Consider the following 27432-nt stretch of genomic DNA (forward strand, 5'->3'; position numbering starts at 1 on the left):
GTATTACCGCACCGCTGCTACCATAGTATTACCACACCACTGCTACCATAGTATTACCGCACCGCTGCTACCATAGTATTACCGCACCGCTGCTACCATAGTATTACCGCACCACTGCTACCATAGTATTACCGCACCACTGCTACCATAGTATTACCGCACCACTGCTACCATAGTATTACCGCACCGCTGCCACCATAGTATTACCGAACCGCTGCTACCATAGTATTACGGCACCGCTGCTACCATAGTATTACCGAACCGCTGCTACCATAGTATTACCGCACCGCTGCCACCATAGTATTACCGCACCGCTGTTACCATAGTATTACCGCACCGCTGCTACCATAGTATTACCACACCACTACTACCATAGTATTACCGCACCACTACTACCATAGTATTACCGCACCACTGCTACCATAGTATTACCGCACCACTACTACGATAGTATTACCGCACCACTGCTACCATAGTATTACCGCACCACTGCTACCATAGTATTACCGCACCACTGCTACCATAGTATTACCGCACCACTGCTACCATAGTATTACCGCACCACTGCTACCATAGTATTACCGCACCGCTACTACCATAGTATTACCGCACCGCTGCTACCATAGTATTACCGAACCACTGCTACCATAGTATTACTGCACCACTGCTACCATAGTATTACCGCACCGCTGCTACCATAGTATTACCGCACCGCTGTTACCATAGTATTACCGCACCACTACTACCATAGTATTACCACACCACTGCTACCATAGTATTACCGCACCACTGCTACCATAGTATTACCGCACCGCTGCTACCATAGTATTACCGCACCGCTGCTACCATAGTATTACCGCACCACTGTTACCATAGTATTACCGAACCGCTGCTACCATAGTATTACCGCACCACTGCTACCATAGTATTACCGCACCACTGCTACCATAGTATTACCGCACCACTGCTACCATAGTATTACCGCACCGCTGCCACCATAGTATTACCGAACCGCTGCTACCATAGTATTACGGCACCGCTGCTACCATAGTATTACCGAACCGCTGCCACCATAGTATTACCGCACCGCTGCCACCATAGTATTACCGAACCGCTGCTACCATAGTATTACCGCACCGCTGCTACCATAGTATTACCGCACCGCTACTACCATAGTATTACCGCACCACTGCTACCATAGTATTACCGCACCACTGCTACCATAGTATTACCGCACCACTGCTACCATAGTATTACCGCACCACTGCTACCATAGTATTACCGCACCACTGCTACCATAGTATTACCGCACCATTACTACCATAGTATTACCGCACCACTGCTACCATAGTATTACCGCACCACTGCTACCATAGTATTACCGCACCACTGCTACCATAGTATTACCACACCACTGCTACCATAGTATTACCGCACCACTGCTACCATAGTATTACCGTACCACTACTACCATAGTATTACCGCACCGCTGCTACCATAGTATTACCGCACCGCTGCTACCATAGTATTACCGCACCGCTGCTACCATAGTATTACCGCAGCACTGCTACCATAGTATTACTGCACCATTACTACCATAGTATTACTGCACCACTGCTACCATAGTATTACCGCACCACTGCTACCATAGTATTACTGCACCATTACTACCATAGTATTACCGCACCACTGCTACCATAGTATTACCACACCACTGCTACCATAGTATTACCACACCGCTGCTACCATAGTATTACCGCACCACTGCTACCATAGTATTACTGCACCATTACTACCATAGTATTACCGCACCACTGCTACCATAGTATTACCGTACCACTACTACCATAGTATTACTGCACCACTACTACCATAGTATTACCGCACCACTGCTACCATAGTATTACCGCACCACTGCTACCATAGTATTACTGCACCATTACTACCATAGTATTACCGCACCACTGCTACCATAGTATTACCGTACCACTACTACCATAGTATTACCGCACCGCTGCTACCATAGTATTACCGCACCGCTGCTACCATAGTATTACTGCACCACTGCTACCATAGTATTACTGCACCATTACTACCATAGTATTACCGCACCACTGCTACCATAGTATTACTGCACCATTACTACCATAGTATTACTGCACCATTACTACCATAGTATTACCGCACCACTACTACCATAGTATTACCGCACCGCTGCTACCATAGTATTACTGCACCATTACTACCATAGTATTACCGCACCGCTGCTACCATAGTATTACTGCACCATTACTACCATAGTATTACTGCACCACTGCTACCATAGTATTACGGCACCACTGCTACCATAGTATTACCGCACCGCTACTACCATAGTATTACCGCACCACTGCTACCATAGTATTACCACACCACTGCTACCATAGTATTACCTCACCACTACTACCATAGTATTACTGCACCGCTACTACCATAGTATTACCGCACCACTGCTACCATAGTATTACCACACCACTGCTACCATAGTATTACCGCACCACTGCTACCATAGTATTACCGCACCACTGCTACCATAGTATTACGGCACCACTGCTACCATAGTATTACTGCACCGCTACTACCATAGTATTACCACACCACTGCTACCATAGTATTACCGCACCACTGCTACCATAGTATTACGGCACCACTGCTACCATAGTATTACTGCACCGCTACTACCATAGTATTACTGCACCGCTACTACCATAGTATTACCGCACCACTGCTACCATAGTATTACCGCACCACTGCTACCATAGTATTACCGCACCACTGCTACCATAGTATTACCGCACCACTGCTACCATAGTATTACTGCACCACTACTACCATAGTATTACCGCACCACTGCTACCATAGTATTACCGCACCACTGCTACCATAGTATTACCACACCACTGCTACCATAGTATTACCGCACCACTGCTACCATAGTATTACCGCACCACTGCTACCATAGTATTACCGCACCACTGCTACCATAGTATTACCGCACCACTGCTACCATAGTATTACGGCACCACTGCTACCATAGTATTACGGCACCACTACTACCATAGTATTACCGCACCACTGCTACCATAGTATTACCGCACCACTACTACCATAGTATTACCGCACCACTGCTACAATAGTATTACCGCACCGCTACTACCATAGTATTACCGCACCACTGCTACCATAGTATTACCGCACCACTGCTACCATAGTATTACCGCACCACTGCTACCATAGTATTACCGCACCACTGCTACCATAGTATTACCGCACCACTGCTACCATAGTATTACCGCACCACTGCTACCATAGTATTACGGCACCACTGCTACCATAGTATTACTGCACCACTACTACCATAGTATTACCGCACCACTGCTACCATAGTATTACCGCACCACTACTACCATAGTATTACCGCACCACTGCTACAATAGTATTACCGCACCGCTACTACCATAGTATTACCGCACCACTGCTACCATAGTATTACCGCACCACTGCTACCATAGTATTACGGCACCACTGCTACCATAGTATTACGGCACCACTGCTACCATAGTATTACCACACCACTGCTACCATAGTATTACCGCACCACTGCTACCATAGTATTACCGCACCACTGCTACCATAGTATTACTGCACCACTACTACCATAGTATTACGGCACCACTGCTACCATAGTATTACCACACCACTGCTACCATAGTATTACCGCACCACTGCTACCATAGTATTACCGCACCGCTGCTTCCATAGTATTACCGCACCACTGCTACCATAGTATTACCGCACCACTGCTACCATAGTATTACCACACCACTGCTACCATAGTATTACCGCACCACTGCTACCATAGTATTACGGCACCACTGCTACCATAGTATTATTGCACCGCTACTACCATAGTATTACCGCACCACTGCTACCATAGTATTACCGCACCACTGCTACCATAGTATTACCGCACCACTGCTACCATAGTATTACCGCACCACTGCTACCATAGTATTACCGCACCACTGCTACCATAGTATTACCGCACCACTGCTACCATAGTATTACGGCACCACTGCTACCATAGTATTACCGCACCACTGCTACCATAGTATTACCGCACCACTACTACCATAGTATTACCGCACCACTACTACCATAGTATTACCGCACCACTGCTACCATAGTATTACTGCACCACTGCTACCATAGTATTACTGCACCACTGCTACCATAGTATTACTGCACCACTGCTACCATAGTATTACCACACCACTGCTACCATAGTATTACCGCACCACTGCTACCATAGTATTACTGCACCACTACTACCATAGTATTACGGCACCACTGCTACCATAGTATTACCGAACCACTACTACCATAGTATTACTGCACCACTGCTACCATAGTATTACCGAACCACTGCTACCATAGTATTACCGAACCACTACTACCATAGTATTACGGCACCACTGCTACCATAGTATTACTGCACCACTACTACCATAGTATTACGGCACCACTGCTACCATAGTATTACCACACCACTGCTACCATAGTATTACCGCACCACTGCTACCATAGTATTACCGCACCGCTGCTACCATAGTATTACCGCACCACTGCTACCATAGTATTACCACACCACTACTACCATAGTATTACCGCACCACTGCTACCAAAGTATTACCGCACCACTGCTACCATAGTATTACCGCACCACTGCTACCATAGTATTACTGCACCACTGCTACCATAGTATTACCGCACCACTGCTACCATAGTATTACTGCACCACTGCTACCATAGTATTACTGCACCACTGCTACCATAGTATTACCGCACCACTACTACCATAGTATTACTGCACCACTGCTACCATAGTATTACCGCACCACTGCTACCATAGTATTACTGCACCACTGCTACCATAGTATTACTGCACCACTGCTACCATAGTATTACCGAACCACTACTACCATAGTATTACTGCACCACTGCTACCATAGTATTACCGCACCACTACTACCATAGTATTACCGCACCACTGCTACCATAGTATTACTGCACCACTGCTACCATAGTATTACCGCATCACTGCTACCATAGTATTACCACACCACTGCTACTATAGTATTACCGCACCGCTGCTACCATAGTATTACCGCACCACTGCTACCATAGTATTACCGCACCGCTGCTACCATAGTATTACCGCACCACTGCTACCATAGTATTACCGCACCACTGCTACCATAGTATTACCGCACCACTGTTACCATAGTATTACCGCACCACTGCTACCATAGTATTACCGCACCACTGCTACCATAGTATTACCGCACCACTGTTACCATAGTATTACCACACCACTGCTACCATAGTATTACCACACCACTGCTACCATAGTATTACTGCACCACTGTTACCATAGTATTACCGCACCTCCGGCCTCGGCTGCTGTCACTGAGGTCATTAATGGTCGTCTGAGGAAAGTTCTGCCGCTGAATGTACAAATCATCAGCATTTGCCCAATGGCCGCCCCGATGGTTCCACCATCAAATCAATGTATCACTGAGCTGTTAGGGCTCCAGGAGTGAAGACTAGAGGGGTCCGGCTGGAGGACACAATGTCACCCACTATAATCCCGGGAGTAGGACCTGTGCGATGTTCCCTCGTGAAGCCACTTCATGGCGCTGCCCACGTGGTCTCCAGATCAATCTCTGGCTATCACTGCATCCAAGATAAGGGCGCAGTCAGGCGGCCATATTACTCACGCCAGAATAGCATCGCAATCCTCGGACTGGCCGCCTGCTCTCCTGACCATGTATTTCTGTGCAGCTGTTACGCCCAGATCAGGAGAGCAGGCGGCCAGTCCGAGGATTGCGATGCTATTCTCCCGTGAGTAATATGGCCGTCTGACTGCACCCTAAAAGTAGAACTCATGACTGAAGATGAGACCTCCAATCCACCCTCCATTGCAGTCTTGCTCTGCACCATTATTGCCTTTGAGACCGGTGGCCAGAGATGGACATACCATTAGTGCAATCTACGCAGCCGCACAGGGGCCCAAAGCAGCACATAAAGGGGTGCATTATGATGAACTATTGGACTTTAAAGAGACCCACATATTGTTTTTGCACAGGGGGCCTCTTCGGTCTGCGTCCGCCCCTGGCGTTGGCGTGAGGTCAGTGGACACCTTTACCTGGACCTCCATCTTGTAGCCCAATTTAATCTTGGACCCAGCAGAGCTGCCATTTCGTTATTGTGTCCCAGCAGCCGTCCCAACATGACACTCCCAGCAGCGTGTTCCTCATACTACTGTGAGCCGCATGCGTGGTCTCAACCTGTTCCCGTGGCTGCAGCGTCTCTGGACTTGTCTCCATCGAGCACATCAGGGACATCATTGGTCGGGGATTACACAGGAGCTGCAGCGTCTCCGGACTTGTCTCCATCGAGCACATCAGGGACATCATTGGTCGGGGATTACACAGGAGCTGCAGCGTCTCCGGACTTGTCTCCATCGAGCACATCAGGGACATCATTGGTCGGGGATTACACAGGAGCTGCAGCGTCTCCGGACTTGTCTCCATCGAGCACATCAGGGACATCATTGGTCGGGGATTACACAGGAGCTGCAGCGTCTCCAGACTTGTCTACATCGGGGACATCATTGGTTGATGATCACACAGGAGCTTTCGGCAACGTCTCTGGACTTGTCTCCATCGAGCACATCAGGGACGACATTAGTCGGTGATTACACAGGAGCTGCCGGCAGCGTCTCCAGACTTGTCTCCATCCAGCACATCAGGGACATCATTAGTCGGTGATTACACAGGAGCTGCCGGCAGCGTATCCAAACTTGTCTCCATCGGGCACATCCGGGACGTCATTGGTTGGTGATTATACAAGCGCTGCCAGCAGCGTCTCCAGACTTGTCTCCATCGAGCACATCAGGGAAGTCATTGGTCAGTGATTACACGGGAGCTGCCGGCAGCATCTCTGGACTTGTCTCCATTCAGCACATCGGGAAGTCATTGGTTGGTGACTACACAGGAGCTGCCGGCAGCGTCTCCAAACTTGTCTCCATCGAGCACATTGGGGTAGTAATTGGTCAGTGATTACACAGGAGCTGCCGGCAGTGTCTCTGGACTTGTCTCCATCGAGCACATCGGGGAAGTCATTGGGCAGTGACCACACAGGAGCTGCCAGCAGCGTCTCCAGACTTGTCTCTATCCAGCACCTCAAGGAAGTCAATGGTTGGTGATTACACGGGAGCTGCTGGCAGCGTCTCCGGACTTGTCTCCATCCAGCACATCGGGGACGTCATTGGTTGGTGATTACACGGGAGCTGCCAGCAGCATCTCCGGACTTGTCTCCATCCAGCACATCAGGGACGTCATTAGTCGGTGATTACACAGGAGCTGCCGGCAGTGTCTCCGGACTTGTCTCCATTGAGCACATCGGGGAAGTCATTGGGCGGTGACCACACAGGAGCTGCCGGCAGCGTCTCAGGACTTGTCTCTATCCAGCACCTCAGGGAAGTCAATGGTTGGTGATTACACGGAAGCTGCTGGCAGCGTCTCCGGATTTGTCTCCATCGAGCACATCGGGGACGTCATTGGTCGGTGATTACACAGGAGCTGCCGGCAGCGTCTCCGGACTTGTCTCCATCCAGCACATCAGGGATATCATTGGTCGGTGATTACACAGGAGCTGCCGGCAGTGTCTCCGGATTTGTCTCCATCGAGCACATCAGGAGCGTCATTGGTCGGTGATTACACAGGAGCTGCCGGCAGCGTCTCCGGACTTGTCTCCATCCAGCACATCAGGGATATCATTGGTCGGTGATTACACAGGAGCTGCCGGCAGCGTCTCCAGACTCGTCTCCATCCAGCACATCGGGGACGTCATTGGTCGGTGATTACACAGGAGCTGCCGGCAGCGTCTCCGGACTTGTCTCCATCCAGCACATCGGGGACGTCATTAGTCGGTGATTACACAGGAGCTGCCGGCAGCGTCTCCGGACTTGTCTCCATCCAGCACATCGGGGACGTCATTAGTCGGTGATTACACAGGAGCTGCCGGCAGTGGATCCTGATGATTTGTACATTCAGCGGCAGAACTCAGACGACCATTAATGACCTCGGTGACAGCAGCCGAGTCCGGAGGTGCCGGGATTTCTACAGATCAGTGACGTCTCCATCCTGGGATTTTCAGAATTTCACCACTTTTCCCTCCTGTTGTTGCAATTTGAATGTTGAGGAGTGAATATATATTCATCACATTCGTGCTGGCATTTCTTCTGCGGTGTTGCTATCAGTGGGTCAAGAGCGGGAGAAGAGGGCGGCATTGACAATCCAACACAATGGGCAGCACTTTGAACACATTTTATAAGTGGTCATAAACTTGTAAAAAAACTCATGAAAGAATAAAGTTACGTTAAAACCAAGCACACCATTGTTTTTCTTATGGAATTCTCAATAAGTCTGATGTGTCACATGACCCTCTTCCCATTAAAAAAAAAAAAAAGTTGGGATCCAAAATGGCCGACTTCAAAACGGCCGCCATGGTCATCACCCATGTGGAAAAGTTTTCCCCCTCCCATATACTAATGTGCCACAAACAGGAGGTTGATATCACCAACCATTCCCATTATATTTAGGGGTATCCATATAAACGGCCCACCCTGTAGATTATTTATTACATTTATAAATTAACAAAAAAAAAAATCACTGATTGAAGATTTTACTTTAGAAAGTTTGTAACTATGAAGAATGAGCAGCTGCAATCGATGAATTATGTTTATAACATGACATTATTATAATTTATACAAAACTAATGAGCTAAAAAAAAAACTATTAAAAAAAATAACTAAAAAAATAAATAGACATTTTAGAAATCCCAGAAATCAGCAATGCTGGGGCGGCAGGAACGAAACATATAATGTACGGAACCCCGGAGCCCACCCGGAGATTGTATCATTCCATCATCTGTAGCTAAATGTAACAATGATTTACTAATAATCAGAACAACAGCCTCAACCCCATGAAATAAAAAGTATGTGAACCCTCAGCAAGGGAAATACAGTATATGGCCAGGACGTCCCCGCACTACAGACGGCCATCGCTACCGCAAACGGGGGGAGTCTTCTCCATTATCTTACTGAGCAAGAAATTCTAGAAGCAGCAAAACTTCAATAAAGACCACAATCATCCACTCACACTCACATCTATACACAATCATCCACTCACACTCACATCTATACACAATCATCCACTCACACTCACATCTATACACAATCATCCACTCACACTCACATCTATACACAATCATCCACTCACACTCACATCTATACACAAGCATCCACTCACACTCACATCTATACACAAGCATCCACTCACACTCACATCTATACACAATTATCCACTCACACTCACATCTATACACAATCATCCACTCACACTCACATCTATACACAATCATCCACTCACACTCACATCTATACACAATCATCCACTCACACTCACATCTATACACAATCATCCACTCACACTCACATCTATACACAATCATCCACTCACACTCACATCTATACACAATCATCCACTCACATCTATACACAATCATCCACTCACACTCACATCTATACACAATCATCCACTCACATCTATACACAATCATCCACTCACACTCACATCTATACACAATCATCCACTCACACTCACATCTATACACAATCATCCACTCACATCTATACACAATCATCCACTCACACTCACATCTATACACAATCATCCACTCACACTCACATCTATACACAATCATCCACTCACACTCACATCTATACACAATCATCCACTCACACTCATATCTATACACAATCATCAACTCACACTCACATCTATACACAATCATCCACTCACACTCACATCTATACACAATCATCCACTCACACTCACATCTATACACAATCATCCACTCGCATCTATACACAATCATCCACTCACACTCACATCTATACACAATCATCCACTCACATCTATACACAATCATCCACTCACACTCACATCTATACACAATCATCCACTCACACTCACATCTATACACAATCATCCACTCACACTCACATCTATACACAATCATCCACTCACACTCATATCTATACACAATCATCCACTCACATCTATACACAATCATCCACTCACACTCACATCTATACACAATCATCCACTCACACTCACATCTATACACAATCATCCACTCACACTCACATCTATACACAATCATCCACTCACACTCACATCTATACACAAGCATCCACTCACACTCACATCTATACACAATCATCCACTCACACTCACATCTATACACAATCATCCACTCACACTCACATCTATACACAATCATCCACTCACACTCACATCTATACACAATCATCCACTCACACTCATATCTATACACAATCATCAACTCACACTCACATCTATACACAATCATCCACTCACACTCACATCTATACACAATCATCCACTCACACTCACATCTATACACAATCATCCACTCACATCTATACACAATCATCCACTCACACTCACATCTATACACAATCATCCACTCACATCTATACACAATCATCCACTCACACTCACATCTATACACAATCATCCACTCACACTCACATCTATACACAATCATCCACTCACATCTATACACAATCATCCACTCACACTCACATCTATACACAATCATCCACTCACACTCACATCTATACACAATCATCCACTCACACTCACATCTATACACAATCATCCACTCACACTCATATCTATACACAATCATCAACTCACACTCACATCTATACACAATCATCCACTCACACTCACATCTATACACAATCATCCACTCACACTCACATCTATACACAATCATCCACTCACATCTATACACAATCATCCACTCACACTCACATCTATACACAATCATCCACTCACATCTATACACAATCATCCACTCACACTCACATCTATACACAATCATCCACTCACACTCACATCTATACACAATCATCCACTCACACTCACATCTATACACAATCATCCACTCACACTCATATCTATACACAATCATCCACTCACATCTATACACAATCATCCACTCACACTCACATCTATACACAATCATCCACTCACACTCACATCTATACACAATCATCCACTCACACTCACATCTATACACAAGCATCCACTCACACTCACATCTATACACAAGCATCCACTCACACTCACATCTATACACAATCATCCACTCACACTCACATCTATACACAATCATCCACTCACACTCACATCTATACACAATCATCCACTCACACTCACATCTATACACAATCATCCACTCACACTCATATCTATACACAATCATCAACTCACACTCACATCTATACACAATCATCCACTCACACTCACATCTATACACAATCATCCACTCACACTCACATCTATACACAATCATCCACTCACATCTATACACAATCATCCACTCACACTCACATCTATACACAATCATCCACTCACATCTATACACAATCATCCACTCACACTCACATCTATACACAATCATCCACTCACACTCACATCTATACACAATCATCCACTCACACTCACATCTATACACAATCATCCACTCACATCTATACACAATCATCCACTCACACTCACCGTGACTCATATACGCACATTAAGAATTCACTCACAACTATACACTCATATACTCATACTCACATCTATACTCACTCATAGACTCATACTCACATCTATACTCACTCATTTACTCATACTCATGTCTATATTCACTCATATACTCATACTCACATCTATACTCATTCATATACTGATAATCACATCTATACTCATTCATATACTCATATCTATGCTCACTCATATACTCATACTCACATCTATACTCACTCATATACTGATAATCACATCTATACTCACTCAGACTCATACTCACATCTATACTCACTCATATACTCATACTCACATCTATACTCACTCATATACTGATAATCACATCTATACTCACTCAGACTCATACTCACATCTATACTTACTCATATACTCATACTCACATCTATACTCACTCATATACTCATACTCACATCTATACTAACTCATATACTCATACTCACGTCTATACTCACTCATTTACTCATACTCACATCTATTCTCACTCATAAACTCATACTCACATCTATACTCACTCATATACTCATACTCACATCTATACTCACTCATATACTTATACTCACATCTATACTCATTCATATACTTATACTCACATCTATACTCATTCATATACTCATACTCACATCTATACTCATTCATATACTCATACTCACATCTATACTCACTCATATACTCATACTCACATCTATACTTACTCATACTCACATCTATACTCACTCATATACTCATACTCACATCTATACTCACTCATATACTCATACTCACATCTATACTTACTCATACTCACATCTATACTCACTCATATACTTATATTCACATCTATACTCACTCATATACTCATACTCACATCTATACTCACTCATATACTCATACTCACATCTATGCTCACTCATATACTCATACTCACATCTATACTTACTCATACTCACATCTATACTCACTCATATACTTATACTCACATCTATACTCACTCATATACTCATACTCACATCTATACTCATTCATATACTTATACTCATATCTATGCTCACTCATATACTCATACTCACATCTATACTTACTCATGCTCACATCTATACTCACTCATATACTTATACTCATATCTATGCTCACTCATATACTCACTCATATACTCATACTCCCTTCTATACTCACTATATACTCACACTCACATCTATACTCACATCTATACTTACTCATATACTCATACTCACTCATACTCACATCTATTCTCACTCATATAATCATACTCATCTATACTCACTCATATACTTATACTCACATCTATACTCAATCATATACTTATACTCACATCTATACTCATTCATATACTTATACTCAGATCTATACTCATTCATATACTCAGATCTATACTCACTCATATACTCATACTCACGTCTATACTCACTCATATACTCATACGCACATCTATACTCACTCATATACTCAGATCTATACTCACTCATATACTCATACTCACGTCTATACTCACTCATATACACAGATCTATACTCACTCATATACTCATACTCACATCTATATTCACTATATACTCATACTCCCCTCTATGCTCACATCTATACTCACTCATATACTCACATCCATACTCACTCATATAATCAAACTCGCATCTATACTCACTCATACTCACATCTATACTTACTCATATACTCATACTCATTCATACTCACATCTATACTCACTCATATACTCAGATCTATACTCACTCATATACTCATACTCACATCTATACTCACTCATATACTCACATCCATACTCACTCATATAATCAAACTCGCATCTATACTCACTCATACTCACATCTATACTTACTCATATACTCATACTCATTCATACTCACATCTATACTCACTCATATACTCATACTCACATCTATACTCACTCATATACTCATACTCACATGTATACTCACTCATATACTCATACGCACATCTATACTCACTCATATACTCATACACACATCTATACTCACTCATATACTCATACTCACATCTATACTCACTCATATACTTATACTTACATCTATACTCATATTCACATCTATACTCACTCATATACTCATACTCACATCTATACTCACTCATATACTTATACTTACATCTATACTCACTCATATACTCATACTCACGTCTATACTCACTCATATACTCATACTCACGTCTATACTCACTCATATACTCATACTCATGTCTATACTCACTCATATACTCATACGCACATCTATACTCACTCATATACTCAGATCTATACTCACTCATATACTCACTCATATACTCAGATCTATACTCACTCATATACTCATACTCACATCTATACTCACTATATACTCATACTCCCCTCTATGCTCACATCTATACTCACATCTATACTCACTCATATACTCATACTAACATCTATACTCACTCATACTCACATCTATACTTACTCATATACTCATACTCATTCATACTCACATCTATACTCACTCATATACTCATACTCACATCTATACTCACTCATATACTGATACGCACATCTATACTCACTCATATACTCATACGCACATCTATACTCACTCATATACTCACGTCTATACTCACTCATATACTCATACTCACATCGATACTCACTCATACTCACATCTATACTTACTCATATACTCATACTCACTCATACTCACATCTATACTCACTCATATACTCATACTCACATCTATACTCACTCATATACTTATACTTACATCTATACTCACTCATATACTCATACTCACATCTATACTCACATCTATACTCACTCATATACTCATACTCACATCTATACTGACTCATATACTCATACTTACATCTATACTCACTCATATACTCACATCTATACTCATACTCACGTCTATACTCACTCATACTCACATCTATACTCACTCATACTCACATCTATACTTACTCATATACTCATACTCACTCATACTCACATCTGTACTCACTCATATACTCATATTCACATCTATACTCACTCATACGCACATCTATACTCACTCATATACTCATACGCACATCTATACTCACTCATATACTCATACTCACGTCTATACTCACTCATATACTCATACTCACGTCTATACTCACTCATTTACTCATACTCACATCTATTCTCACTCATAAACTCATACTCACATCTATACTCACTCATATACTCATACTCACATCTATACTCACTCATATACTTATACTCACATCTATACTCATTCATATACTTATACTCACATCTATACTCATTCATATACTCATACTCACATCTATACTCATTCATATACTCATACTCACATCTATACTCACTCATATACTCATACTCACATCTATACTTACTCATACTCACATCTATACTCACTCATATACTCATACTCACATCTATACTCACTCATATACTCATACTCACATCTATACTTACTCATACTCACATCTATACTCACTCATATACTTATATTCACATCTATACTCACTCATATACTCATACTCACATCTATACTCACTCATATACTCATACTCACATCTATGCTCACTCATATACTCATACTCACATCTATACTTACTCATACTCACATCTATACTCACTCATATACTTATACTCACATCTATACTCACTCATATACTCATACTCACATCTATACTCATTCATATACTTATACTCATATCTATGCTCACTCATATACTCATACTCACATCTATACTTACTCATGCTCACATCTATACTCACTCATATACTTATACTCATATCTATGCTCACTCATATACTCACTCATATACTCATACTCCCTTCTATACTCACTATATACTCACACTCACATCTATACTCACATCTATACTTACTCATATACTCATACTCACTCATACTCACATCTATTCTCACTCATATAATCATACTCATCTATACTCACTCATATACTTATACTCACATCTATACTCAATCATATACTTATACTCACATCTATACTCATTCATATACTTATACTCAGATCTATACTCATTCATATACTCAGATCTATACTCACTCATATACTCATACTCACGTCTATACTCACTCATATACTCATACGCACATCTATACTCACTCATATACTCAGATCTATACTCACTCATATACTCATACTCACGTCTATACTCACTCATATACACAGATCTATACTCACTCATATACTCATACTCACATCTATATTCACTATATACTCATACTCCCCTCTATGCTCACATCTATACTCACTCATATACTCACATCCATACTCACTCATATAATCAAACTCGCATCTATACTCACTCATACTCACATCTATACTTACTCATATACTCATACTCATTCATACTCACATCTATACTCACTCATATACTCAGATCTATACTCACTCATATACTCATACTCACATCTATACTCACTCATATACTCACATCCATACTCACTCATATAATCAAACTCGCATCTATACTCACTCATACTCACATCTATACTTACTCATATACTCATACTCATTCATACTCACATCTATACTCACTCATATACTCATACTCACATCTATACTCACTCATATACTCATACTCACATGTATACTCACTCATATACTCATACGCACATCTATACTCACTCATATACTCATACACACATCTATACTCACTCATATACTCATACTCACATCTATACTCACTCATATACTTATACTTACATCTATACTCATATTCACATCTATACTCACTCATATACTCATACTCACATCTATACTCACTCATATACTTATACTTACATCTATACTCACTCATATACTCATACTCACGTCTATACTCACTCATATACTCATACTCACGTCTATACTCACTCATATACTCATACTCATGTCTATACTCACTCATATACTCATACGCACATCTATACTCACTCATATACTCAGATCTATACTCACTCATATACTCACTCATATACTCAGATCTATACTCACTCATATACTCATACTCACATCTATACTCACTATATACTCATACTCCCCTCTATGCTCACATCTATACTCACATCTATACTCACTCATATACTCATACTAACATCTATACTCACTCATACTCACATCTATACTTACTCATATACTCATACTCATTCATACTCACATCTATACTCACTCATATACTCATACTCACATCTATACTCACTCATATACTGATACGCACATCTATACTCACTCATATACTCATACGCACATCTATACTCACTCATATGCTCACGTCTATACTCACTCATATACTCATACTCACATCGATACTCACTCATACTCACATCTATACTTACTCATATACTCATACTCACTCATACTCACATCTATACTCACTCATATACTCATACTCACATCTATACTCACTCATATACTTATACTTACATCTATACTCACTCATATACTCATACTCACATCTATACTCACATCTATACTCACTCATATACTCATACTCACATCTATACTGACTCATATACTCATACTTACATCTATACTCACTCATATACTCACATCTATACTCATACTCACGTCTATACTCACTCATACTCACATCTATACTCACTCATACTCACATCTATACTTACTCATATACTCATACTCACTCATACTCACATCTGTACTCACTCATATACTCATATTCACATCTATACTCACTCATACGCACATCTATACTCACTCATATACTCATACGCACATCTATACTCACTCATATACTCATACTCACGTCTATACTCACTCATATACTCATACCCACATCTATACTCACATATTCCCCCATACACCCACTCCCCATTCCACTCATACACTCATCTATAGTCATCTAAACCACTCATACTCGCACCCATAAGCAGGCGTCAATACATCCACTCACTCACTAATGTATCTGTTCACTCATACACTCGCTGACTGAGCCACTCGTACTCTCACTCATCATCCCTCATACAAGCACTCACACTCATTGCACTGTTACACCATAATACAGCCACTCACTAACCCCATCATTCACCCACACGTCCACTCATACTCACACCTGTACTCACACTTATGCCAACCATCCGAGCCCCTTCTTAAGCAGAAAGAAACAGAGGACACTGACCGGCCTCTGCTTTGAGCCATAGGGGAGACGGGAGCGATTTCTTGCTTCTATACAGCTTTTTGTCACCTCCTGGTCGTCCCCACCAAGCTGCTCCTGAACGGAGAGAGGACTGATAAGTGGTCAACGTCTTACTAGGTGTCAGTCATATATATATACTGTATACGTGCGGCTGCAGAGCACAAGGCACCAGCCAGCGACCTACGGACCGGGGCATTGCGGTGTGTGCATCATTATGGCAGTACCTTTACCATTCCTCTAGAACCCCCCTCCCGATCCCGTGTGCAGCACTATGGCCTGAGATGGCGCTATAACTATACATACAGGACATTGCCGGCAGTATTCACGCGTGAGGAAGATGAGGGGTCATCAGGAGCCTCGTTACCCCCGTATGACGCAGTAACCTTCCGCCTGTTCTCCTGCTGCGCGCTCTGCGCGTCCAGGAAGGTTCAGGCTCTGCGCTCACCAGGTCTATTATTTTACTGCGGTTTTGGAGAAGAAATTCAAAGTATTCGAGAAGTTTTAAGAATTGGAAAGTTTTCGCTTACTTTTAGGCTACAAAATATCCTGACATCATCCCTAGGTGTGTACGCAGCCTTAATACTTACATAGACTTCACCGGTCAAAAATGTCAACCGAAATCCAGGAGTGATCGATAAGATGAACCGGAGGACGGCTCTGCACATGGCCGCCAGCCTCCTGTCCGGGCCCCTATGGGCCCTCTCTGCCCCCCATTTACATTGCAAACCCCTGAATCTTCTGTCAAAAGTTGTGACAAACTCAGCTCCGATCTTTTTTTTCCAAAAATTTTGGATACGATGGTGTGACAACCGACATGGGCGCAAAACTGGCTCCGCTGTGTTGTCAGACGGCGTCACCAGACATCACAGGTGACATATGGTGCCACGTCCGGCATTCAGGCCCCGTAAGAGCCGCGGTGGCCGCCATATTGGTAATCGCCTGCGTGCTCTCCGACTCCAGGTCTTTCTTCAGTATCTCTGATTCCCGGGGGATCGGTCCTAGAGAGGACACGGGCAGAGCTCTGATCACGGCTCCATCAGCACGACAGCAAGCAGAGGTAGTGAAAAACGTGGAGCTCCCTGCAGACCCCCAGTCCAGAGACCCCGGGACACGATGTAAGGTGGGCTTCAATAGGGCAGCAGTTACTGAGGGGCCCATTACTGGTTGCACCGTGTATGATGATGATGGGCGCCGCTCACCCCAAGAGGTCGCACACATATACAGTATATATATATATATATACAGAGGCAGTACGGGGGGTTACAGGGGGACAACGCCAGCTCTGCTCAGCGTCCTGCAGGCGGGGGGGGGGGGCTCATCCAGCGTCAACAAGATGAATTTTTCTTTTTCTGGACAATTTATAAAACTCTCGGACCCTTAATAAAATCTTTCTGACTGTCGGCAACGTCACAGTAAATCCCATTACAGGGGTCTGTCCGGGAATCTCTGGCCCCCGGGTGAATGTGGATGAGATGACGCGTCCCACACGAGCCCCGGACCGCACACCCATCCACCCCACGCAGCGCGCGCTCCCATCCCCAGCCTCCTCTTACCCGTCCTGTTAGTGAGGCAGAAAGTGATGGATTTGTCCGGGATCCCGCACACGTTCCGCACGGACACCTGACACGTGTAGTTGGCGTAATCCTGAGGACGCAAATTCTTCAACTTCAAGACTTTGGTTTCACCCTGAGAAATAAACGTAAAAAGCAGAAATATTACTGCACTAATATATGTATCTAATCATGTGTGATATTGTCTGCTGAGCTGTGTATCTAATCCTATCCTGTCATTACACTGGTTACCCATTCACTACAGAATACAATACAAACTCATCTCTCACCCATAAAGCTCTCCACAGTGCTGCACCGCCCTACATCTCCTCCTCATCTCTGTCTACCACCTACCCGTCCTCTCCACAGTGCTGCACTGCCCTACATCTCCTCCTCATCTCTGCCTACCACCTACCCGTCCTCTCCACAGTGCTGCACCGCCCTACATCTCCTACTCATCTCTGTCTACCACCTACCCGTCCTCTCCACAGTGCTGCACCGCTCTACATCTCCTCCTCATCTGTCTACCACCTACCCGTCCTCTCCACAGTGCTGCACTGCCCTACATCTCCTCCTCATCTCTGTCTACCACCTACCCGTCCTCTCCACAGTGCTGCACTGCCCTACATCTCCTCATCTCTGTCTACCACCTACCCGTCCTCTCCACAGTGCTGCACCGCCCTACATCTCCTCCTCATCTCTGTCTACCACCTACCCGTCCTCTCCACAGTGCTGCACCGCTCTACATCTCCTCCTCATCTCTGTCCACCACACTGCCTGTCCTCTCCACAGTGCTGCACCGCCCTACATCTCCTCCTCATCTCTGCCTACCACCTACCCATCCTCTCCAGTGCTGCACTGCCCCACATCTCCTCCTCATCTCTGTCTATCACTCTACCCATCCTCTCCACAGTGCTGCACCGCCCTACATCTCCTCCTCATCTCTGTCTACCACCTACCCGTCCTCTCCACAGTCCTGCACTGCCCTACATCTCCTCATCTCTGTCTACCACCTACCCGTCCTCTCCACAGTGCTGCACCGCCCTACATCTCCTCCTCATCTCTGTCTACCACCTACCCGTCCTCTCCACAGTGCTGCACCGCTCTACATCTCCTCCTCATCTCTGTCCACCACACTGCCTGTCCTCTCCACAGTGCTGCACCGCCCTACATCTCCTCCTCATCTCTGCCTACCACCTACCCATCCTCTCCACAGTGCTGCACTGCCCCACATCTCCTCCTCATCTCTATCACTCTACCCATCCTCTCCACAGTGCTGCACCGCCCTACATCTCCTCCTCATCTCTGTCTACCACCTACCCGTCCTCTCCACAGTGCTGCACCGCTCTACATCTCCTCCTCATGTCTGTCTACCACCTACCTGTCCTCTCCACAGTGCTGCACCACTCTACATCTCCTCATCTCTGTCTACCACCTACCCGTCCTCTCCACAGTGCTACACTGCCCTACATCTCCTTCTCATCTCTGTCTACAACCTACCCATCATCTCTACAGCGCTGCACCGCTCTACATCTCCTCCTCATCTCTGTCTACCACCTACCCATCCTCTCCATAGTGCTGCACCACCCTACATCTCCTCCTCATCTCTGTCTACCACCTACCCGTCCTCTCCACAGTGCTGCACCGCCCTACATCTCCTCCTCATCTCTGTCTACCACCTACCCGTCCTCTCCACAGTGCTGCACCGCCCTACATCTCCTCCTCATCTCTGTCTACCACCTACCCGTCCTCTCCACAGTGCTGCACCGCTCTACATCTCCTCCTCATCTCTGTCCACCACACTGCCTGTCCTCTCCACAGTGCTGCACCGCTCTACATCTCCTCCTCATCTCTGTCTACCACCTACCCGTCCTCTCCACAGTGCTGCACAGCCCTATATCTCCTACCCATCTCTGTCTACCACCTACCCATCATCTCTACAGCGCTGCACCGCTCTACATCTCCTCCTCATCTCTGTCTACCACCTACCTGTCCTCTCCACAGTGCTGCACCGCTCTACATCTCCTCCTCATCTCTGTCTACCACCTACCCGTCCTCACAACAGTGCTGCACCGCCCTACATCTCCTTCTCATCTCTGTCTACCACCTACCTGTCCTCTCCACAGCGCTGCACCGCTCTACATCTCCTCCTCATCTCTGTCTACCACCTACCTGTCCTCTCCACAGTGCTGCACTGCTCTACATCTCCTCCTCATCTCTGTCCACCACACTGCCTGTCCTCTCCACAGCGCTGCACAGCCCTACATCTCCTCATCTCTGTCTACCACCTACCCATCCTCTCCACAGTGCTACACTGCCCTACATCTCCTCATCTCTGTCTACCACCTACCCATCCTCTCCACAGTGCTGCACCGCCCTACATCTCCTCATCCCTGTCTACAACCTACCCGTCCTCTTCACAGTGCAGCACCGCCATACATCTCCTCATCTCTGTCTACCACATACCCATCCTCTCCAAAGTGCTGCACCGCCCTACATCTCCTCCTCATCTCTGTCTACCACTTACCTGTCCTCTCCACAGTGCTGCACCGCCCTACATCTCCTCCTCATCTCTGTCCACCACATTGCCTGTCCTCTCCACAGTGCTGCACCGCTCTACATCTCCTCCTCATCTCTCTCTACCACCTACCCGTCCTCTCCACAGTGCTACACTGCCCTACATCTCCTTCTCATCTCTGTCTACCACCTACCCATCATCTCTACAGCGCTGCACCGCTCTACATCTCCTCCTCATCTCTGTCTACCACCTACCCATGCTCTCCATAGTGCTGCACCACCCTACATCTCCTCCTCATCTCTGTCTACCACCTACCCGTCTCTCCACAGTGCTGCACCGCCCTACATCTCCTCCTCATCTCTGTCTACCACCTACCCGTCCTCTCCACAGTGCTGCACCGCCCTACATCTCCTCCTCATCTCTGTCTACCACCTACCCGTCCTCTCCACAGTGCTGCACCGCTCTACATCTCCTCCTCATCTCTGTCCACCACACTGCCTGTCCTCTCCACAGTGCTGCACTGCTCTACATCTCCTCCTCATCTCTGTCTACCACCTACCCGTCCTCTCCACAGTGCTGCACAGCCCTATATCTCCTACTCATCTCTGTCTACCACCTACCCATCTTCTCTACAGCGCTGCACCGCTCTACATCTCCTCCTCATCTCTGTCTACCACCTACCTGTCCTCTCCACAGTGCTGCACCGCTCTACATCTCCTCCTCATCTCTGTCTACCACCTACCCGTCCTCACAACAGTGCTGCACCGCCCTACATCTCCTCCTCATCTCTGTCTACCACCTACCTGTCCTCTCCACAGCGCTGCACCGCTCTACATCTCCTCCTCATCTCTGTCTACCACCTACCTGTCCTCTCCACAGTGCTGCACCGCTCTACATCTCCTCCTCATCTCTGTCCACCACACTGCCTGTCCTCTCCACAGCGCTGCACAGCCCTACATCTCCTCATCTCTGTCTACCACCTACCCATCCTCTCCACAGTGCTACACTGCCCTACATCTCCTCATCTCTGTCTACCACCTACCCATCCTCTCCACAGTGCTGCACCGCCCTACATCTCCTCATCCCTGTCTACAACCTACCCGTCCTCTCCACAGTGCAGCACCGCCCTACATCTCCTCATCTCTGTCTACCACATACCCATCCTCTCCAAAGTGCTGCACCGCCCTACATCTCCTCATCTCTGTCTACCACATACCCATCCTCTCCAAAGTGCTGCACCGCCCTACATCTCCTCCTCATCTCTGTCTACCACTTACCTGTCCTCTCCACAGTGCTGCACCGCCCTACATCTCCTCCTCATCTCTGTCTACCACCTACCTGTCCTCTCCACAGTGCTGCACCGCCCTACATCTCCTCCTCATCTCTATCTACCACTTACCCGTCCTCTCCACAGTGCTGCACCGCCCTACATCTCCTCCTCATCTCTGTCTACCACCTACCTGTCCTCTCCACAGTGCTGCACCGCCCTACATCTCCTCCTCATCTCTATCTACCACTTACCCGTCCTCTCCACAGTGCTGCACCGCCCTACATCTCCTCCTCATCTCTGTCTACCACTTACCTGTCCTCTCCACAGTGCTGCACCGCCCTACATCTCCTCCTCATCTGTCTACCACCTACCTGTCCTCTCCACAGTGCTGCACCGCCCTACATCTCCTCCTCATCTCTATCTACCACTTACCTGTCCTCTCCACAGTGCTGCACCACCCTACATCTCCTCCTCATCTCTATGTACCACTTACCTGTCCTCTCCACAGTGCTGCATTCGCCCTACATCTCCTCCTCATCTCTGTCTACCACCTACCTGTCCTCTCCACAGTGCTGCAAAGCTCTATATCTCCTCCTCTTCACTGTCTACCACCTACCCGTCCTCTGAACAGTGCTTCACCACCCTACATCTCATCTCTATCTACCACCTACCCGTCCTCTCCACAGTGCTGCACCGCCCTACATCTCCTCCTCCTCTCTGTCTACCATCTACCCGTCCTCTCCACAGTGCTGCACTGCCCTACATCTCCTCATCTGTCTACCACCTACCCGTCCTCTCCACAGTGCTGCACCGCCCTACATCTCCTCCTCCTCTCTATCTACCACCTACAGGTCCTCTCCACAGTGCTGCACCGCTCTACATCTCCTCATCTCTGTCTACCACCCTACCCGTCCTCTCCACAGTGCTGCACCGCCCTACATCTACTCCTCATCTCTATATACCACCTACCCGTCCTCTCCACAGTGCTGCACCGCCCTACATCTCCTCCTCCTCTCTGTCTACCACCTACCTGTCCTCTCCACAGGGCTGCACCACCCTACATCTCCTCTTCTCTGTCTACCACCTACCCGTCCTCTCCACAGTGCTGCACCACCCTACATCTCCTCCTCCCCTCTGTCTACCACCTACCTGTCCTCTCCACAGTGCTGCACCACCCTACATCTACTCATCTCTGTCTACCACCTACCCGTCCTCTCCACAGCTCGGCACCACCCTATATCTTCTCATCATTTCTGTCTACTACCTAATCGTCCTCTCCACAGTGCTGCACCACCCTATATCTCCTCTTCATCTCTGTCTACAGCCTACCCGTCCTCTCCACAGTGCTGCACTGCTCTACATCTCCTCCTTTCTGTCAACAACCTACCCGTCTTCTCCACAGTGCTGCACCACCCTACACCTCCTCCTCATCTGCATACCACCTACCCGTCCTCTCCACAATGCTGCACCGCCCTACAGCTCCTCCTCATCACTGCCTACAACCTACCCGTCCTCTCCAAAGTGCTGCACTGTCCTACATCTCCTCATCACTGCCTACAACCTACCCGTCCTCTCCACAGTGCTGCACCGCTCTACATCTCCTCCTCATCACTGTCTACCACCTACCTGTCCTCTCCACAGTGCTGCACCACCCTACATCTCCATCTACCACTTACCCGTCCTCTCCACAGTGCAGCACCGCTCTATATCTCCTCCTCATCACTGTCTACCACCTACCCGTCCACTGAACAGTGCTTCACCACCCTACATCTCCACATCTCTATCTACCACCTACCCGTCCTCTCCACAGTGCTGCACCGTCCTACATCTCCTCCTCCTCTCTGTCTACCATCTACCTGTCCTCTCCACAGTGCTGCACTGCCCTACATTTCCTCCTCATCTCTGTCTACCACCCTACCCGTCCTCTGAATAGTGCTTCACCACCCTACATCTCCTCATCTCTGTCTATCACCTACCCGTCCTCTCCACAGTGCTGCACCGCCCTACATCTCCTCCTCCTCTCGGTCTACCACCTACATGTCCTCCCCACAGTGCTGCACCGCTCTACATCTCCTCATCTCTGTCTACCATCCTACCCGTCCTCTCCACAGTGCTGCACCGCCCTACATCTCCTCATCTCTGTCTACCACCCTACCCGTCCTCTCCACAGTGCTGCACCGCCCTACATCTACTCCTCATCTCTATCTACCACCTACCCGTCCTCTCCACAGTGCTGCACCGCCGTACATCTCCTCCTCCTCTCTGTCTACCACCTACCTGTCCTCTCCACAGTGCTGCACCGCCCTACATCTCCTCATCTCTGTCTACCACCTACCCGTCCTCTCCACAGTGCTGCACCACCCTACATCTCCTCCTCCTCTCTGTCTACCACCTACCTGTCCTCTCCACAGTGTTGCACCGCACTACATCTACTCATCTCTGTCTACCACCTACCCATCATCTTCACAGTATTGCACCGCCCTACATCTCCTCCTCCTCTCTGTCTACCACCTACCCGTCCTCTCCACAGTTCGGCACCACTCTATATCTTCTCATCAATTCTGTCTACTACCTAACCGTCCTCTCCACAGTGCTGCACCACTCTATATCTCCTCTTCATCTCTGTCTACAGCCTACCCGTCCTCTCCACAGTGCTGCACTGCTCTACATCTCCTCCTCCTTTCGGTCAACAACCTACCTGTCCTCTCCACAGTGCTGCACCACCCTACACCTCCTCCTCATCTGCATACCACCTACCGGTCCTCTTCACAATGCTGCACCGCCCTACATCTCCTCCTCATCACTGCCTACAACCTACCCGTCCTCTCCACAGTGCTGCACCGCCCTACATCTCCTCCTCATTTCTGTCTAACACCTTACTCATCCTGTCCAGAGGGCTGCACCACCCTGCATCTCCTCCTCTTCTCTGTCTACCACCATACCAGTCCTCTCCACAGTGCTGCACCACCATACATCTCCTCCTCATTTATGTCTACAACCTACCCGTCCTCTCCACAGTGCTGCACCGCCCTATATCTCCCCTTCATCTCTGTCTACAACCTACCCATCCTCTCCACAGTGCTGCACCGCTCTACATCTCGGCCTACAACATACCCATCCTCACAACAGGGCTGCACCGCCCTACATCTCTTCATCCCTGCCTACAACCTACCCATCCTCTCCACAGTAGTTCACCGCCCTACATCTTCTCTTCATCTCAGTCTACCACCTACCCGTCCTCTACACAGTGCTGCACCGCCCTACATCTCCTCCTCATCTCGACCTACAACCTACCCGTCCTCTCCACAGGGCTGCACCACCCTACATCTTCTCCTCATCTCTGTCTACCATTTACCCATCCTCTCCACAGCGCTGAACCGTCCTACATCTCCTCTTCATCTCTGTCTACCACCTACCTGTCCTCTCCACAGGGCTGCACTGCCCTACATCTCCTCTTCATCTCTGTCCACCACCTACCTGTCCTCTCCACAGGGCTGCACCACCCTACATCTTCTCATCATCTATGTTTACCACCTACCCATCCTCTCCACAGTGCTACACCACCCTACATCTCCTCATCGCTATCTACCACCTACCTGTCCTCTCCACAGTGTTACACCACCTTACATCCCCTCTTCATCTCTATCTACCACCTACCTGTCCTTTCCACAGCGCTGCACCACCCTACATCTCCTCATCTCTGTCTACCACCCTACCCGTCCTCTCCACAGTGCTGCACTGCCCTACATCTCCTCATCTCTGTCTACCACCCTACCCGTCCTCTCCACAGTGCTGCACTGCCCTACATCTCCTCATCTCTGTCTACCACCCTTCCCGTCCTCTCCACAGTGCTGCACTGCCCTACATCTCCTCATCTCTGTCTACCACCCTACCCGTCCTCTCCACAGTGCTGCACTGCCCTACATCTCCTCATCTCTGTCTACCACCCTACCCGTCCTCTCCACAGTGCTGCACTGCCCTACATCTCCTCATCTCTGTCTACCACCCTACCCGTCCTCTCCACAGTGCTGCACTGCCCTACATCTCCTCATCTCTGTCTACCACCCTACCCGTCCTCTCCACAGTGCTGCACTGCCCTACATCTCCTCATCTGTCTACCACCCTACCCGTCCTCTCCACAGTGCTGCACTGCCCTACATCTCCT

At 46.6% G+C, this 27432-nt stretch overlaps 1 protein-coding gene across 7 annotated transcripts in view; it reads right to left on the bottom strand.

The window, feature by feature from the left end:
• MDGA1 (MAM domain containing glycosylphosphatidylinositol anchor 1) overlaps positions 1–27432 on the bottom strand; it is a 476469-nt gene that overhangs the window by 148592 nt on the left and 300445 nt on the right. For 4 of the 7 annotated variants that reach the window (XM_073671695.1, XM_073671690.1, XM_073671694.1 and 1 more), the window contains 2 exons: positions 19483–19615; positions 17912–18004 (listed from right to left, as the gene is read on the bottom strand). The exons of 1 other annotated variant lie outside the window; for it this stretch is intronic. In XM_073671695.1, the coding sequence (XP_073527796.1) occupies positions 17912–18004; positions 19483–19615 (226 nt within the window). The remainder of the gene's footprint in view (positions 1–17911; positions 18005–19482; positions 19616–27432) is intronic. 2 more of the 7 variants (XM_073671691.1, XM_073671689.1) reach the window with 1 other exon arrangement.

The sequence above is a fragment of the Phyllobates terribilis genome, unplaced genomic scaffold (genome assembly GCF_046119375.1).
Source record: "Phyllobates terribilis strain yellow unplaced genomic scaffold, ASM4611937v1 Scaffold_3__8_contigs__length_932513732, whole genome shotgun sequence".
NCBI lineage: Eukaryota > Metazoa > Chordata > Amphibia > Anura > Dendrobatidae > Phyllobates > Phyllobates terribilis.